This window comes from Pteropus vampyrus, unplaced genomic scaffold (genome assembly GCF_000151845.1).
Source record: "Pteropus vampyrus isolate Shadow unplaced genomic scaffold, Pvam_2.0 Scaffold226, whole genome shotgun sequence".
NCBI lineage: Eukaryota > Metazoa > Chordata > Mammalia > Chiroptera > Pteropodidae > Pteropus > Pteropus vampyrus.
In genome coordinates, this window is record NW_011889007.1 from 632,109 (window position 1) to 648,245 (window position 16,137).

Here is a 16,137-nt window from a genome sequence, read left to right on the forward strand (position 1 = left end):
TTTCTTAGGGCTTCCTGGAATGGTAGGTCAGTCCCCAGGGGAAGGTGTAAGCCACCCTCATCCATGTAAGGGGTATATGTTAAGTACCTGGGATGCGTCAGCGTGGATACAGACACAAATCAGAAGAAAGGCTGGTCTCCGTTCTCGCAGGGCCTATCCTCCATGTGTGCAGTACACACGTAAACAGCATTGTGAAGCGGCCTGAACTGATGCAGACTCCTCCTCACACAGCCTTTGCTTAGATCTTGGCTCTGCTGTGTGTTCTTGAGCAAGTTTGTCAGCTACTCTGTATTAGTGTCCTAAACTGAAAACAAGGGTGTTACTAATAGCACCAACCTACTAGGACTGTTTGATGATTTCTTATATACATACATATATAGTGCATAAGTTTGCGCCCGGAACATAGTGCTCGTTAGTATTTGGGCGGAATTGCAGAATAACGTACTTTGTGCAGAGGAAATGTAGGGGCCAGGACCACATATTGAGAAAAAGGCCCTTTGTTAGTGTGACAGCCTTTGGAGCCATTTGGGGAAGCCTGTCTCCAAGCAGATAGCCCCTGAGCTAAATGTGTAGGATTTGGCTAGAGGTGGGGACAGAGGACAGATCGGCCTGTCAGGGAGGTAAGTAGTGTGAAGAGCCATTGCTGAAGGCTTTAGGTCACAGAGGGACCTATGATCCCTGTGGTGGCAAAGTACAGACAGATGGGATGGGAACAGTAAACCAGAAGCTACTGTAAGTGAGGGATAGCAGTGGTCTGAATTGACAGAACTTCCGGGAAGGATTGCAGGGATGTTTGGGAATTAGAGCTGGCCCAGTGGGGACCTTGATTGTAGGAGTGTGTAGTCCTTGAGAGCATTCAAGTGACCAAGGGGGCAGGGGCAGCATGACCATGTGAAATAAGAACGGTCCAACTACCTGTGCCCGTGTTCCCTCAGTCTTGTGACTATTTAGAAACTAACAGAATTCAGTGAAATCCTGGTGGTTTGACAGCTGTCGGGCATTCCGTTAGACACTAAAAGAAAATGAAAACAGCATTCTCCTTGCATTTAAGCGTGCAGAATAGAGGGATAGACAAGCATGTGATCAGTTCATCACCACAAGAAGTGATGATGTTACCAGGCACTGGGAGATGCAACGAAAAATGGAAACAGGACCAGGCCCCTGGAGAGTAGCCTGGAATGTGGGGCTTGGGGCCCAAAGGAAAGAGCTGGAATGCCAGCTCTGTGGGCCATTTTTCTGAACAAGCATGTTCTCTACCTGTTGAAATTTGAGTTTCCTAGTCTGTTTTAAATTTTTTTTTTTAATATATAGTTTGGGTATAAATAAACTATAGGTTTCACCCGTCTGGCACTATCTTATTTATGGTTTTTTTTTGCAGGAAATTGAAGAGCCATCCTTGGAGCCAGGTACTGTTCAATGAAAAATTTACCAATGGGGGTTTGGAACCATTCTAATTTTCCACCTTCTCTAATTTGAATTCTTAAATTTTAAAAAGTTGCCTTACTGTAGTATGTTGTTCTAAAGGTTTACGATCCAGAACATACCAGGATCATAGAGATTGGAAACCCAGCCATATCACCAGATCTGTGAAAGTGGCTAACTTCTCATTTTGCAAAACGTATCGGTGAGATGAACCGATCTCATGCCTTTTTAAATATAAATGATGCTTAAACGTATGTAGAAAGAGTTTGCATGCCTCTCAAGAGCTAATACCTCTGCACCCCACAAAACAGATCTTGTGATATTGGGCAGTAGCTTAACTTTGTGGTTTTTAATTCAGGCAGTGCAGGTAGCGGTAGGGAGATAAATTTTAAAACATTGAGACGTAATGGATTCCAGAAGAGGAAAGAGTTTCTTCATGAGAATTCCAAACAAATACTATTCACTTTCTGGACTGCAAGTATCTCAGAGCACCGATGGAAGAGATTCTGGTTTTCATGTTGGACTGTTCTGTTAAAAGAAATTCAAAGAAATTTGGAAATTTGGAAATTTGGAAATTGAGCTGTTCAGTGAATGGTGATACATTCAGTTAAGCAACTTGGACTTTGGAAGCTAAATTTGGAAGAGTCATATATAAACGACGACAGAATGAAGACTGTCAAGAATCAGCCAGAAGGTTTTGGGGGTTAAATCTCTGGGATGCTTTTCTCTTCCGGGTAGCGTAGCGGCTTGCTCTAGCAGGCGGTCGGAGCGCAGGTAGTGTAACCAGTGTAACGTGTGTACCCGCGGGTTTTCCAATCTCTGTGTAGCTAGCAGTTCTCTTCGTGTTAGTGGCAGCCGTGCCAGTTCCGCATTTGTGATTGCTGTATTTCCCTGGTAATTAAACCTTGTGCCATTCTATTCCTGTTAAATCCGTAGAAAATGAGAAAATACTCGACATTTTGGGGGAAACTTGTAAATCTGAGCCAGTAAAAGAAGAAGGTTCCGAGCTGGAGCAGCCATTTGCACAGGATACAAGTAGCGTGGGGCCAGACAGAAAGCTTGCGGAGGAAGAGGACCTTTTTGGCAGCGGCCATCCGGAGGAGGGTGATTTAGATTTGGCCAGCGAGTCAACGGCACAAGCTCAGTGGAGCAAGGCAGACACCCTGTTAGCGGTAGTGAAAAGGGAGCCCGTGGAGCAGACAGGCGGTGACGAGAGGACGGACTGTGAGCCTGTAGGGCTAGAGGAGCCAGTTGAGCAGAGTAGTAAAGCGTCAGAGCGCGCGGAAGCCTCTAGCGAGGAGGTCGCGGAAGCGCCCCGGGAAGCCTCAAGCCCAGACCCCAGAGATAGCAAAGAAGACGTGAAGAAGTTTGCTTTTGAAGCTTGTAATGAAGTCCCTCCGGCTCCTAAAGAGTCCTCAGCCAGTGAGGGCGCTGATCAGAAAATGAGGTTTGTTTTTTCTCAGTTTTAGACCAGACGCTATCTCCTTTTCATTGGTCGTTTAATGACACACATAAGCTGTTTTTTCTGCAATTGGCCAGCCAGACTGACGAAATTGTAGCTTACTTCTAAAGAATGTTTTATTTCTCTTTGTTTATTTTAAACTGATTACATAATCTTTTTTCTTTTCTCAACCAGTCATGGTTGTTTTCTTTAATTCTTCCTAATTATCTTTAGCCCAGCAGAATTAATTAACTCCTGTGGGTCTGAAATCTTATGGTTAGGTCAGATTTCCAATACAAGTTTGTCGGGGTATCATTTTTTGAGAACTAAATTTCGGGTAGGTATGCAACCTCAGCACGTATTTTAAAATTTTGAGTTTGTTTCCTCGCCGCTGCTTCCTTCTGGAGTGACATTATTTTTTCTCTCTAGTTCTGTCGAAGATGACTCGGATACAAAAAAGCTTTCCAAAGAGGACAAGGGTAGGTCCCCATGGTGGCACCAGTCCCTTGCAGCATGTGTTGGCCTCAATAGTGGCGGGTTATTTAATTCTGGTTTATTGGGTACTGCATTTCTCACCCGGATTTGCCTGTGTATCTTCTATGGAGCCTTTCTCCACTCTTCTGCTTTTCACTCTGCGGGTTCTGGGTTTTAGGGAGCAAGCCAGTTCCTCAGGGTTGACGTGTCAGTGTGGTGCAGACACATGCTTTTGCGAGGGTGCTTTGAGCTCCTTGATTCTGACGCTCTTATTTGCAGATTCCTTAGCCTCAGTGACACTTGCAATGGAAAAAAAGTGCTCCTGGTGTCAGATAGCGTGGGGTTCCCTGGTATTTTAGCTTTATTGATTTCTTAGCCCTTTATCGTAATCACTAATTGAGAAGAAATTTTATTGGTCCGAGTTCTTTATTAATTAGTGTTCTAAAAAGATGAAACTTGGAGATAACTGCAAATGTATATGTCATCAGAAAGAGAAGCCCCAAAGTTGTGTGACATGGAAATCAGCTGTTTTATGTTCAAAAGCCACCCCACTGGGTTGCGTGGTGTCATTTAGTAACTTTCTAAGGGAACCTCTCATGGTCCTAACAGCCCCTGACTCGCCGTGGTAAGTGGCATTGCTGATGGTCCTGTTGGGTCTAGTGTCAGCTCTGGCAGATGTGCGAGAACATTGGGCCAGGCTCCCTGCACCCAGCTGGCTTTGAGTGCTGCTGACATCTGGGACAAGAGGGGAAAGTGGTTTGGAGTGACTTTAATTTTTAAGACTCAGGATATCGTGAGAATTGCATTTTTGACCACAACTTTCTTTTGAAATAGGTCGTAGCAGTTGTGGTAGAAATTTCTGGGTTAGTGGACTGTCTTCTACCACCAGAGCTACAGATTTGAAGAATCTTTTCAGCAAATATGGGAAGGTAAGACCAAGGGCTTTCTGGAGAAGTGTCTAAGCCATGGCGATGTGACCTTTAAATGCAGACCCCTGCCCGTTTGCATGACTCCTTGCTGTTTCTGAGTTCACATTAGCTCAGAGCCTGTGGAGGGCCTGCTCCACTAGGAGTAGAGGTGGGAAACCTGTGGAAGCTCCCAGAGCCCCCGCCTACTTTCAGAATTTTCGGAATCCATTTTTATTGCTTCAGGACTTAAACCCAGAAAGTGCCGCAGGGGTTGTAGCAAAGGGCAGAGTAGGGAGGTGCTGTCATCACTTCTGGTGACTACAGGAGAGGATGTAGACGGGTTGCGGACAAGGCCGTTGGGGTCTGACCCACAGCAGGTTCTAGCTCTGCTGCTCACCGTTGTATGGTAGGCGTGGTAGAGGAGTGTTGCTTCCCCTGTGGAAACGTCATCTCTACATCTGGGGGCCCTCTCAGCCCACCTGCTTTCACCCACCGCCAGGGTGGCTCCGGCCACCCCTCCTGTGTACCACTTGCCTCTCCCTCTCAGCCCATGAAGGTGGCAGTGATGGACAGATGTGCGATGCGCCAGCCTCAACCCACAAGTGCCTGCTGCAGCTCGTTGTTCGTTAGGGCACCTGTGTTGGCCTTTCTTCCTCTTACTCAAATTGTCTCCTTCCTCCCTATGCCTCCTGGACTCGCCTCCCATATAAGCCACATCCAGGGCTCCTTGTCTCTCAAGAGTCAGCTTTTGGGGCAAGCCAAAGTGAGCCTTGGCACAAGCTCTTGTTTATAATAGAGAACCAGCAGTACTCACCTTGGTTCCTGACGTCTTAAGTGCTAACAAGGGAAGACCTAAGTGTGACACAGTGACAGAAATAGCTCATGACTCCCTGGGCCTCCCCTGTGGCCCTCAGGGCCCATGGGGTTCCCGGCAGGGAATTGTCACCCTGAAGCCTGCAGGATCGTAGGTGCATTGCAGGCCTCGTGGCTTGAATACAGGACCAGACACTCTGAAAACTTGCTCAGGGTTACAATTCTGTGTGGGACATTGAGGACGATGGTGGCTCCTGTGGGGCTTCTCCTGAGCCTGGTGCCTGCCTCAGCCTGAAGGAGTTGGTGGGGCATTACACGGCACCTGAGGATGTGCCCCAGGGCCTGAGACATCTTAGTCTGCTACTGTTTCCAGTGAGGTGGATCCCGCCTTCCAGAACACTCCTCACGAACCTCTCCTGATGTCGATCGCCATCTGTAGATTTGTCTTTCTGCTTCACTGTGTTCATTGTCGCTTCTTTACAAGTTTGAGACAGTGTTGAAGGAAGCTTGGCAGAACTCTGCCTTCCGTTTCACTTTTTCTCTGCTCCTGCCCACCGCCATCGTGCTTCCCTAGGAGGGACAGCCAGGAGTGGAGGCGGCCCTTGGAGGAGTGGCTGCGTGACAGGAGCATTGTCCTCCCCAAGTCATCTGCCGCTTTTTCAGGCGCGCCTGGTGACAGGGTTTCCCCATCGATCGTCATTCCAAGGAGGGAGCCGGGACTTGGGGTTCATCAGAGGGAAGCAGCGTAAACCGGAATGGTCTTGCGTGTTTTTGAGTGGCGGGTGTTGGGGGCGGAGGGCTTCTTGTCCAAGACATATTTCTGTGCTTTCCATCGAGGTGGTGGGTGCCAAGGTTGTGACAAATGCCCGGAGTCCTGGAGCTCGCTGCTACGGCTTTGTGACAATGTCCACAGCAGAAGAGGCCACAAAATGCATTAATCACCTCCACAAGACAGAGCTCCATGGGAAGATGATCTCTGTGGAAAAGGTAAGGGGCCGTTCCCTTTCAGGGCTGTGACCTTTTGAGGAAATAATAAGGTAACACTTTTACTTGCTTCTGTTTTTTCAGGCAAAAAACGAACCTGCTGGGAAGAAAACCTCTGACAAAAGAGAAGGTGAAGGGAAAAAAGAGAAGTCCAGCGCCAGCGACAGGTACCACTCTTCCCCGAGGGAATTGTGGCCAAGGTGGTTCTTTTCTTTATTTCACATCCTTCAGGTTCTCCACAGGTAGGGAGGAGTACAAGGCCCGTCACCCCCTTTATTTTGCCCATTTGTGAGAAGGAGGTTTCACCACCAGTTAGAGATGATGTCCTTACTCCAGGGCACTCGGGGAAAGCAGGTTGGGCTCCTTGTTCTTTGTCGTCCTGCTGGAGCAGGCGCGTCCTTGGCACTTGATTCTTGTTGCAAGAGTCCAGGCATGACTGGTTTGTTGTCCTCGATGTCTGATCTAACACGTTTCCGTGTCTGGCGTCTTATTGATAGATCTGCAAACCTTAAAAGGGAAGATAAAGCTGACAGAAAAGATGATGCTAAAAAGGGTGAAGACGGAAGTGGAGAAAAGAGTAAAGATCAAGATGATCAGAAACCTGGCCCCTCGGAGCGATCTCGAACCACGAAATCAGGTAGCTGCCTGACCGGTAGGCGAGATCTCAACCTATGCCCCGCTCCCAGCAGCTGCGACTGGTTGGCAACACAAACTAGATTTATTTTCAGTACAGTTGAGTGTTTTTTCCTTCATTCGGCTGTTCCTTGTTTCTTGCCTTAAACTCACTCCTTTCGCCCTGTAGGAAGCCGGGGAACCGAGCGGACTGTGGTAATGGATAAATCCAAAGGCGTGCCTGTCATCAGTGTCAAAACGTCGGGGTCCAAAGAGAGAGTGAGTGTCGATGAGCATTTTTCATTTGTCGTTTCTTCCATTTACATTTCTGAGTGTGCTTTAGGAAATTCTTGAGCCTAATTTGAGGAAAGTCGTTTATCTTTTCAAAGTATAGAGGTCGTAAACTAAAAAAAATTGAGAAAGTTCAAAAGCTTTCTTTTACAGTTAGTTCTGAATGAAGAGAATAGTTGCTTTTTTTTTTTTTATTTTCTAAGGCTAATGTTAAAATTCAGATACGGGAGTGGTTATTTTTTCCCTGAGTCAGTGTTTAGCCGTTCGTTTTTGTCACCTGCGCTTCGTCTGTCTCCTAAACCCACGTGTGCCCCAGCCAGCCCTTCCAGCCACCTCTAAGCCTAACTCGGCTCCGTCCCATCTCCGTCTCCTTGCAGATGCTCCACAGAACACGGACCCACAAAGCACCTGTCTTAGGTTCTTAGCACTGCACTCTGCTTGCCGTTGGGGTCATAGGCAGTGTCGAAGTAGTCACACGCTCATCTTCTGACGACAGCCTCATAGCTTTTTGATAGGTGTGGGTCTGGGATCTCCAAGACCACCCACATTCAGCAATTCACCCATGGACTCAGCGTGCACTTGTTTGTACACAGCTAAGATGGGCTACAGTGATGCAGTGAGGATTCACGGCAGGTCATGGGGGAAGAGACAGGCGGAGTCTGGAGGGAACCCTTTTTGACCCCCGTGTGTTCTGTCTCTGTGAAGGCTCACACAGCAGAAAAGATGAAGCAACACACAGGCAGTGCTTCTGCCCAGCGAAGCCCATTAGGGCCCCAGCCCAGGTTTTTATCAAGGGCTGATTACTTAGGCTCCCTCTGCCAGCGAGTCTCAAAATTCCCGACTCCAGACGGAAAGCAGGTATTGAGCATAAGTCACAGTTTGCATGGTGTAGGCACAGTGAGCCCCTCTTACCAGTTAACTGTCGACTAGGGCACACTCTGAGCACCAAGTTCCCAGACACCAGCCTCAGGCCTGCCGTATTAACCCTGCACTACACAGATGACAAACCGTTTAAGTTCATTGAATGGTGTGCGTCAATTCCAAGCCAGCATTTCAGTTATGGATGTCTGCATGTGTTTCTGCAGATACTTTAACATGTTATAGCCTTTTACCCTTATTTTATTAAAAATGATTGGAAAATGAGAAGATGAAAGCGTGGGTTCCAGGGCTAAGGTGGGTACACCTAATACAAAGAATGCAGTTATCATGAATGAAGAGTTCTCAGGCATACCGGAAATGGCTTTAGTTGGGCTTTCACTGAATATTTATTTATGAAGTAATTAAAGGAGAAGACTAAGGAATTTATTTTGGATGCAGAAAAACGGTATAATAAATACTTTCTCAGTGTCATAAAAATTATAGGGGGTACTGCTTATCTTCCATTTTGGCCTTGCTTGAAAATACTTGATCATATTTTAACATTAAATGGTGATGAAGGTCTATGACTTTGAACTACGTTAAGCCAAAATGAACTCGCTTAGGAGAGAACACATCACGCAATTGTTTCATTAAATGTTAATCTTCACTTCTGAGCTTCATGTCGGATCATGGACCTGGACATAGCTGATTCTTCCTGTTGTCATTTCTGTCTTAATGTTTCTTGGTGAACCAGGCGTCCAAGAGCCAGGATCGCAAATCAGCCAGCAGAGAGAAGCGGTCCGTTGTGTCCTTTGATAAAGTCAAAGAGCCTCGGAAGTCAAGAGACTCAGAGTCCCGTAGGTGAGTCAGGGTTCAGGAATGTTACTGCTTTGGTTGTCGTCCTGGACTGCTTTTAACTGTGTTCTAGAAGAGTGTTTTGAGAGTCCCCTGTGGGTGGAGAACTGCTTTAAACCTGTTTGGTCTTTTGGCTTTCAGCTCATAGACTCTCTGTGCTCTGACTTTCATCCTTTGGCTTTTTCAAATGATTTTCTCATGCAGATAGGCCCACCTCTTCCTGGAGATTGTGGAAGGGAACAGCGGCAGAGCTGGAGTGCCTTTCTGGTGCAGTAGTGCTTGTTAACAAGACATGCCAGTTTACTCCAGAAGCTGTGAACAAGGAAGAAGTGTGGGGCAGACCCACTGAGTGAGCCGAGAGGTCCTCATCCTTAAATAAGCCAAAAATGTCTTTGTAATTTTTAAAAACTAAACAAATGGTTTTGATCATGTCGAGTGACAGCTAATTGTTTTTATCAAGAATTTTCCAACTATAGTTTAAAAAATATGTGGTAGTAAAAAAGTCTAGTAAAGACTGAGGAAAAGGGGACAAGGGGACCGTTTTTTATAATGCCCAACACAGAAAGTTCTGCCTGAAAAAGACGAAGGCATTGGACAAAGGGAAGTTTAGTTTTGTTGAAGTTAATTGGCAAATGAGTAAACAGAAATGATCCATGTGCATGTGGAAATTTAACATGATGGTGACATTTCTCACTAGTGATAAAAGGATAGACATCCTCCAAAATGGCTTCACGTCTTTTGACTGTTCTTGGGACAGTCCTTGAGGTCTCCACCTCACATCATTGACAAAATAGTCAAACTGATGATTAAACACAAACATAAAAACTTAATATCATTCACGTAACGTGAAAGTAAATTTTTTATTAATTTGAGCTTTGGAAGGCCTGAAAAATTATAAAAGAGAAGTAGAATAAGTCAAAACTTAATCTCTCTACAATGAAAGACTGTAGAGAAAGTCAACAGGTGAGAATAAAAGTGATTTGAAATGGGAGTAGTAAGGAAAAATAACCCGATGGGGAAATAAACAGAGGACAGTGCCCATGAGACGGACCTATGGAACGCGGCTCGGCCTCTCGGAAGTCAGGGAAATGCACATGACCGCGCAATGAGGCCAGCTTTTCATCCACCAGTGTACTTTATCCACCGTTTGAATTACAGTGTGGAAGTCGGTGTTTGTACTGGTGGGAGCGTACTTGGGCATGGCCACCCGGGGAGACATTCCACATAGCACGCACTTCTGAATCCTAGTGTCCCAAACCCGGAAGTGCCACCTCTCTAAACCTGCCCCGCAGGAACTACACAGGAAAATGGCAGCAGTAACATTTATTTTTGTGAGATTGGCCTCTGGGTGCTGGTTATGTAAACCTGCCCCTCCGTGGGCTCCTTCCCACAAGTGTGCTGTAGATCCATAGAGATGGGGACGTGAAAGCATCCAGGACGTGCTATGTGAACCGAGGGAGCTGCCAGTTTTGTCCAGGATACAGACACAAAATAAGGCAAGGCCATACATTTCCACTGGTATAAACATGTGTCTGTAAGTGCACAGCAAAGGCGGGAAAAGACACCCTAGCAGCTGTCTTCTCTGCCACGTGCACAGACGAGAAGGGGGTGCACTGAAATGCAAACTCTCACTGTCAGAATAGCTGTCGGTACCCGCGTCCTGGGGTGGGGGGCACTTGCGTGGCCTCATCACCATTTCACCACTCAGCTGCTGCAGGCCCTTGCTTGTTAATTCTGAATTTGTAAACAGTATCAGAAGATTTCGATTCTAGTGCACCAGCCTGGTTTCATGATGAGTAAACGAAGCTCGTGATTTAGAGAGCCAGGATTCTAATCCACTTACTTGATATGAAAAATACATTTTTATTTTTAATGGACTATTTAATAGAGTCAGATGTTAAACTCCAGAAAGATCTCAGTTCATATTTTGGTTGACCACGCAGTCCCCCTTTGCTGTCACCTGGCTGGTCATGGACTGAGCCAGAAGCAGAGCCCTCGCTGACATTCCCAGGCTCTTGCTGCTGCTTCTGAGGCAATGGGCCCCACCCTGGTTCTCCGCACCGTGGCCACAATCCTGCAGTCGGGGCACGGCGCTGCATTCTGCCCTTGCACAGTGCTCCGTGGCTGGTCTGCCTCCCCCGACAGAGCCATTGTTTTGTATCCAGAAAGCTCTCCAGCCAGGTGAGGAGCGGGCACCGTGGTCTGTGAGCCCCTGCAGCTGCTGCTCTTTGCCCGCAGGTTGCGCGAGCGCAGCGAGCGGGAGCAGCGCATGCAGGCGCTGTGGGAGCAGGAGGAGCGGGAGCAGCTGGAGTACGCCCGCGAGAGGCTGGCCTTCCATCGGCACCGCCTGGAGCGCGAGCGCATGGAGCGGGAGCGGCTGGAGCGCGAGCGCATGCATGTGGAGCACGAGCGCCGGAAAGAGCAGGAGCGCATCCACCGGGAGCGCGAGGAGCTGCGGCGCCAGCAGGAGCTACGCTACGAGCAGGAGCGGCGGCCTGCAGTGCGGCGGCCCTACGACGTGGACGGCCGGTAAGCTGAGCTGCTCCTAGCGGCTGCCCTGTGGGCATCCCATGGCATGTAGAATTGCTTTACAGTCCCCACATCACGCTCACCTGAGATTCTTAAAAGGAAGCCGAAGTGAATGTCATATACTCTTCAGGGAACCTGCGCTCTCTGAGAGCGGAGGGAAGATGTTCGGATCAGGTTGAGCCTGATAGTCACTGGGTCCCAGCTCCGGCACAGACCCCCATCAGAGGAGTCCAGACACCCAGAGCAGCACGAACACACAAGTGCTGGGAGGACAGCCAGACCCAGAGGCATCTCTTTCTGGGCCCCTTACGGGCTCTGTAATTATTTTAGTAATTTGTTTCTGCTTGTTCTGATAATAAACGTAATTCTAACTCCCCAGACATCTTGGCGTGACATGTGACTACTAAAGTGCTGGCCGCCAGTGAGAGAGCACTGGCAGGGGTCTGGGTGGTAGTCCAGCAGCAATCCTGTCGTGTTTCCAAGTGCACTGCAATTTGGGAAAACAGTGGTTTCTTTTTAATTTCTCCCCTCCTGAATGGGCTAAAGAGGTCCCCTTGTAACGTACAGTGTGACTTCAATAAGGGGCTTTCAGGCTGTCTTAGGCCTTTTTATGCCTTTGTGCAAAATACTGAAGGTAGAAGTCTGTTCTGATCATAAATGTTTTGGAATAGTACATTTCCAGGGCTTCTAAAAGCCTCCCCCCTGGGCATCTTTGCCGGGTCGAGTCAGTGTCAGGATGGACGAGGTGGAAGTGCACTGCAGAGCCCGGATGACACCTTGCATGCTGCCGTAGTCGATCCAGGCTGACCCTCACGGTGGCCATTACGCAGACATGCATGGGCGCCTGCCCACGTCATCGATCGCCTCTTATTAGGGAAACCAAAGCCTTTCTGTGCAGGGCGTTTTGGACAGAGTAGAATAGTGTCATTCAGTCAGATCTCATGTCGTCCCTATAGCCTCGCTCAGCTTGTGCCCCAGGGAATATTTCTAATAAAGTTAATTCTTGTTCCCTGAAGTGCTAGAGCCTGGGACAATATGAGGGCGCAGTTCTCTAAGCATCCACAAGCTGATCTCTTTGGAGAAAGAAAATGCATTTAGTCCTTCCTTTCTTCTCCTTCCAGGCGAGATGACGCCTATTGGCCAGAAGCCAAGCGGGCCGCCCTGGATGAGCGCTACCATTCCGACTTCACCCGCCAGGACCGCTTCCACGACTTTGACCACAGGGACCGGGGCCGCTACCCCGACCACTCGGTTGACAGGTCAGCCAGGCCCCCATGACCTTGCCCGCTCAGTGCAGGTCGTCTTTGTCCTGGGTCGTTCGTGTCGACGAAGAAGTGAGGTTGGCCCGTCTGGGCTCTGCGAGCCCACTTGAACCATCGGTGTGTGGTTCAGCTCGGGACATGCTTTCCATTTGGGGGATCTCACCGACCTGTCCTTCCACTTACGGTTTTGTTCAATTTCCTCTTTCAGGAGAGAAGGTTCGAGGTCCATGATGGGAGAAAGAGAAGGACAGGTAAGTGAGAAGCTAGGACTGTAGCCCCAGTTTTCGATTTCTCTCCTCTCCTCCTCCCATTTGCATTAGAGGAAGGCTGAGTAAAGGGAAGCGCAGCCCTTCAGTGCTTGTGGGATGACGGTTGGAATGATCTATGCTTGGTCTTGTCTGGGTTTCCAAACAGATTTTCTGAAGTCTTTTTTGGTCTTGACTCTACAGTTCTGTACACCATAGAAACTTAAATGCACTGGTAGCAGAGACCAGAGAGCCTTGGTGACGGACTCTGTCGTGGCCGACGAGCTGCCACGCTTCCGGGCCCGGAGTCCGTGTGCGCCTGTGGTTGCAGCTCAGCCTGCCCCACTGGGCCTTGGACAGCAACTCTGCTTCAGTCCGCGCTCGTTTTCTTGGCAGAATTAACACGTTGGAAAATAAACTTTTTCCTTCTTTCCTGTCTCAACATGAGAACTTGCCCAAGGAGCCACGACTCTTAAATGGATTTACGGGGAAAGTGGGGGCGGGGTGAGGGAAGGTTGTGGTCAGGGCATTGTTCGGCAGAGTTGCTGCCTGAGAGCCTGTCCTTTCGCTGCCTCCCGCACATTCTCTTGAGTCCTGCCCTCCTCCCTCGGGTCTGAAGAATGTGGCTGGGGATGGCGTGGCTCTTTGGCTGTATCAAGGGGGTTTTCTGTCACCCTCAGGAATAAGCCTATAACCCTCACATGGTTCCTTTTCTTTTCTCTGGCGGTAAATCTTACATGCAGCTAAATCTACACCTGGTCTTCTAGTGTTTCTGTGGTGAAGTTGGGCACAGTGGTCAAGTGTCCAGGCTCCGGAATCAGAACCAGGGTCACACCCTAGTGCCACCACTTTTTCCGAGCCTGTTTCTCCAGCCACGAGATGGAGGTGATAACTGCACAGGGCAGTTAAGGAGTAAATGAGATGACACGTCTGCGGGAAGTGTGTGCACAGCCCGGCACATGTAGTCCTTAGTCATTATTAGCTGTTTTTCATATGATCATCAGACAGTGTTTTCAGGGTCTTGTTGAACCGTTACGTGGGCCGCTCAGTTGGACAGAGGAATGTTGGTTAAACTTTAAAATACAAAGGAGAGATGGAAATGAGTTTTAAAGAAACAGCTGTTGCTGAGTTGAACTTCTCTGCTTCCCTGTGTGAAATGCTCTTCTGTCCAGTTTTACGTCTTTAGATAGAAGAGCGTTGATAAAAATTCATTCTTTCTTAAATGTTTGTCTTTGTCCAAAACTAAGTGTAATGCTACAACCAGGGGTCCCCAAGCCCTGGACCGCAGACGGGTACCACGTGGCCTGTTGGGAACCAGGCCACACAGCAGGAGGTTAGCGGTGGGCGAGCGAGCGAAGCTTCATCTGTATCAGCAGCTGCTCCCAGCGCCGGCATCACCGACTCAGCGCCACCTCAGGTCATCAGGCGTTAGATTCTCGTAGGATCACTGGTCCCGGGTGCCAAAAAGGTTGGGGACCACTGCTCTAGACCATGACCTGGTGATGATTGTAGAGTCTCATTTCAGCAGCTCTTTTTCTTTTGGCAGCACTGACTTTGTGGGTGTTTAGGCCTGTGATTTTGCCCCGTGAAGGAACAATGTTCTGTTTTGTTCATCTTGTAAAATTGATCCCTTTCTTCTCGTTGAGGGGTAAGAGGCCAAGGGAGGTAGGTGGTGGTCAGGGCTCTTTTAAGGGCATATTCCTCTCGCCTTGGAGGGCTTCTGGCGTAATGGGGAGGTAGCATGGCCGCAGACAGTGATGGGCCACGGAGTAGGCATCCACGGGGCTTTGTGACCAGACTCTTCTAGTTCTTTGTCACTTCGATTATGGGCCTGGGGTAAAAGTCCCCAAAGTCACAGGTTGGGTTCACGGAATGGCAAACCATGGAGCCAAAGCCACCCCGCCTCCAGCTCCCTAAAAGTCAGCCTTGGACGCTCTTCGAGCAGGCAGGGACAGGCCTTGGGAGAAGAAGAATATCGGCCTTTCCTGTGTCATTCCTTCTTCTCTTAGTGTATGGAGTGGGGTCAGGCACTCTTGGGGCTTGTGCCAGCCCAGGACTTTACACAGTGATGATGCACAGTTGTCAGCTGGGCACACCGGCCAAGGGGCAGCCACTCTCAGCTCTGTCCAACAGGTGTCCTGTGTCCCTAGTACAGCCAGGGCATGATGGCAGGTCCAGGAGTGAGTCGTGTTCAAGGACCCCTTGTGGCCTTTCTTTTCTGTCCAGTCGCTCCGTGGCAGGGGTTGATTACATCGTGAGCATGGGTGTGGAGCAGCTGCTGGGGCCCAGCACCCCTCAGTCCCTCAGTGCTCGATCCTCTGCCTCTGGGTCGGGTGAGTCTCAGCCCTGACTCTCCTGTCCTGAGCTCCATTGAGTGCCATTTCCTCACCAGGCCATGAGCACACTTCAGGGATGCTGCTGTGCCGTGTGAGCCAAAATGACCCGTGTGTCACAAAATGGGGCACAGAGTGCCTATCTCAGAGCTGCAGGCATTTCTGAGTTACCGTTGTCATTATTACCTCGTTGCCCCAAAGGCCTTGGGACACAGGGTTGATACTCAGACCTTTTCGTTCTGGCTCTTTAACATCCAGCATTACCCTGAACGCCACGGAGGACCTGAGCGCCATGGGCGGGACTCCCGCAGGCCTTGGGACACAGGGTTGATACTCAGACCTTTTCGTTCTGGCTCTTTAACATCCAGCATTACCCTGAACGCCACGGAGGACCTGAGCGCCATGGGCGGGACTCCCGCGACGGGTGGGGCGGCTACGGATCTGACAAGAGGATGAGCGAGGGCCGGGGGCTGCCGCCTCCACCCAGGTTTGTGTCTCATGCTCTCCGGTGCCTGTGCGGCCTCACAGCCGGCAGATTGAGGACCATCGGTCTCGGGGATGAGAAGTGTGGGCCCTGTGACCCGGCGCACTTGCCACAGCTCAGGCGCCCTTAGAATTCTGTGAGCATCATGGGCCTAGACCCAGAGCCAGTTCCCACAGCCTCCGCTGCCTGAGGGTGGGGGGCTGGGAACACGGAATGCCACCCGCCCTCCAGAACACCCCGCTGCTGCTGTTCGGAGGGGTGGAATGGGGGCAGTCCAAATCAGAGAAGTCTTTTTCCAAGGGGCAGACGTGACTGGGGGGACCATGGCCGAAGACTAGAGGATGACCGTGCGTGGCAGGGCACTACTGACGGAGGAATGATAGACAGGGACCACAAGAGGTGGCAAGGTAAGGCCTGGCTCTCAGGAACATGTTTATAGAGAAGCATCCGGAAAGCTCCAGCTGCACCTGCTCTTTCCAATGAGTGTTCATTCGTCTCCCTACTCTCCATGGGGCCTTGCTCGGGGCCGGCGGCGGAGGGGCGCCCCTTAACCACTGGATGGGGGTGAGGTCTGGCGCAGGAAGAGTGCTGGGTGGTGTGTGCCCCCCCCAGGCCTCATGGTGTCT

General features: G+C 49.5%; 1 protein-coding gene across 2 annotated transcripts in view; it reads left to right on the forward strand.

Annotated features, from left to right (window-relative positions):
* SAFB (scaffold attachment factor B) overlaps positions 1–16,026 on the forward strand; it is a 31,492-nt gene extending 15,466 nt beyond the window's left edge. Inside the window, exons 6-19 of one of the 2 annotated variants that reach the window (XM_011373569.2) lie at positions 1,379–1,406; positions 2,359–2,869; positions 3,293–3,342; positions 4,172–4,266; positions 5,896–6,045; positions 6,127–6,209; positions 6,540–6,679; positions 6,845–6,933; positions 8,558–8,664; positions 10,897–11,187; positions 12,309–12,446; positions 12,658–12,700; positions 15,396–15,514; positions 15,812–16,026. In XM_011373569.2, the coding sequence (XP_011371871.1) occupies positions 1,379–1,406; positions 2,359–2,869; positions 3,293–3,342; positions 4,172–4,266; positions 5,896–6,045; positions 6,127–6,209; positions 6,540–6,679; positions 6,845–6,933; positions 8,558–8,664; positions 10,897–11,187; positions 12,309–12,446; positions 12,658–12,700; positions 15,396–15,514; positions 15,812–15,950 (1,983 nt within the window). In that variant the 3' untranslated portion in view covers positions 15,951–16,026. The remainder of the gene's footprint in view (positions 1–1,378; positions 1,407–2,358; positions 2,870–3,292; positions 3,343–4,171; positions 4,267–5,895; positions 6,046–6,126; positions 6,210–6,539; positions 6,680–6,844; positions 6,934–8,557; positions 8,665–10,896; positions 11,188–12,308; positions 12,447–12,657; positions 12,701–15,395; positions 15,515–15,811) is intronic. The other variant, XM_011373570.2, reaches the window with a different exon arrangement.
* Positions 16,027–16,137: the final 111 nt, after the last annotated feature.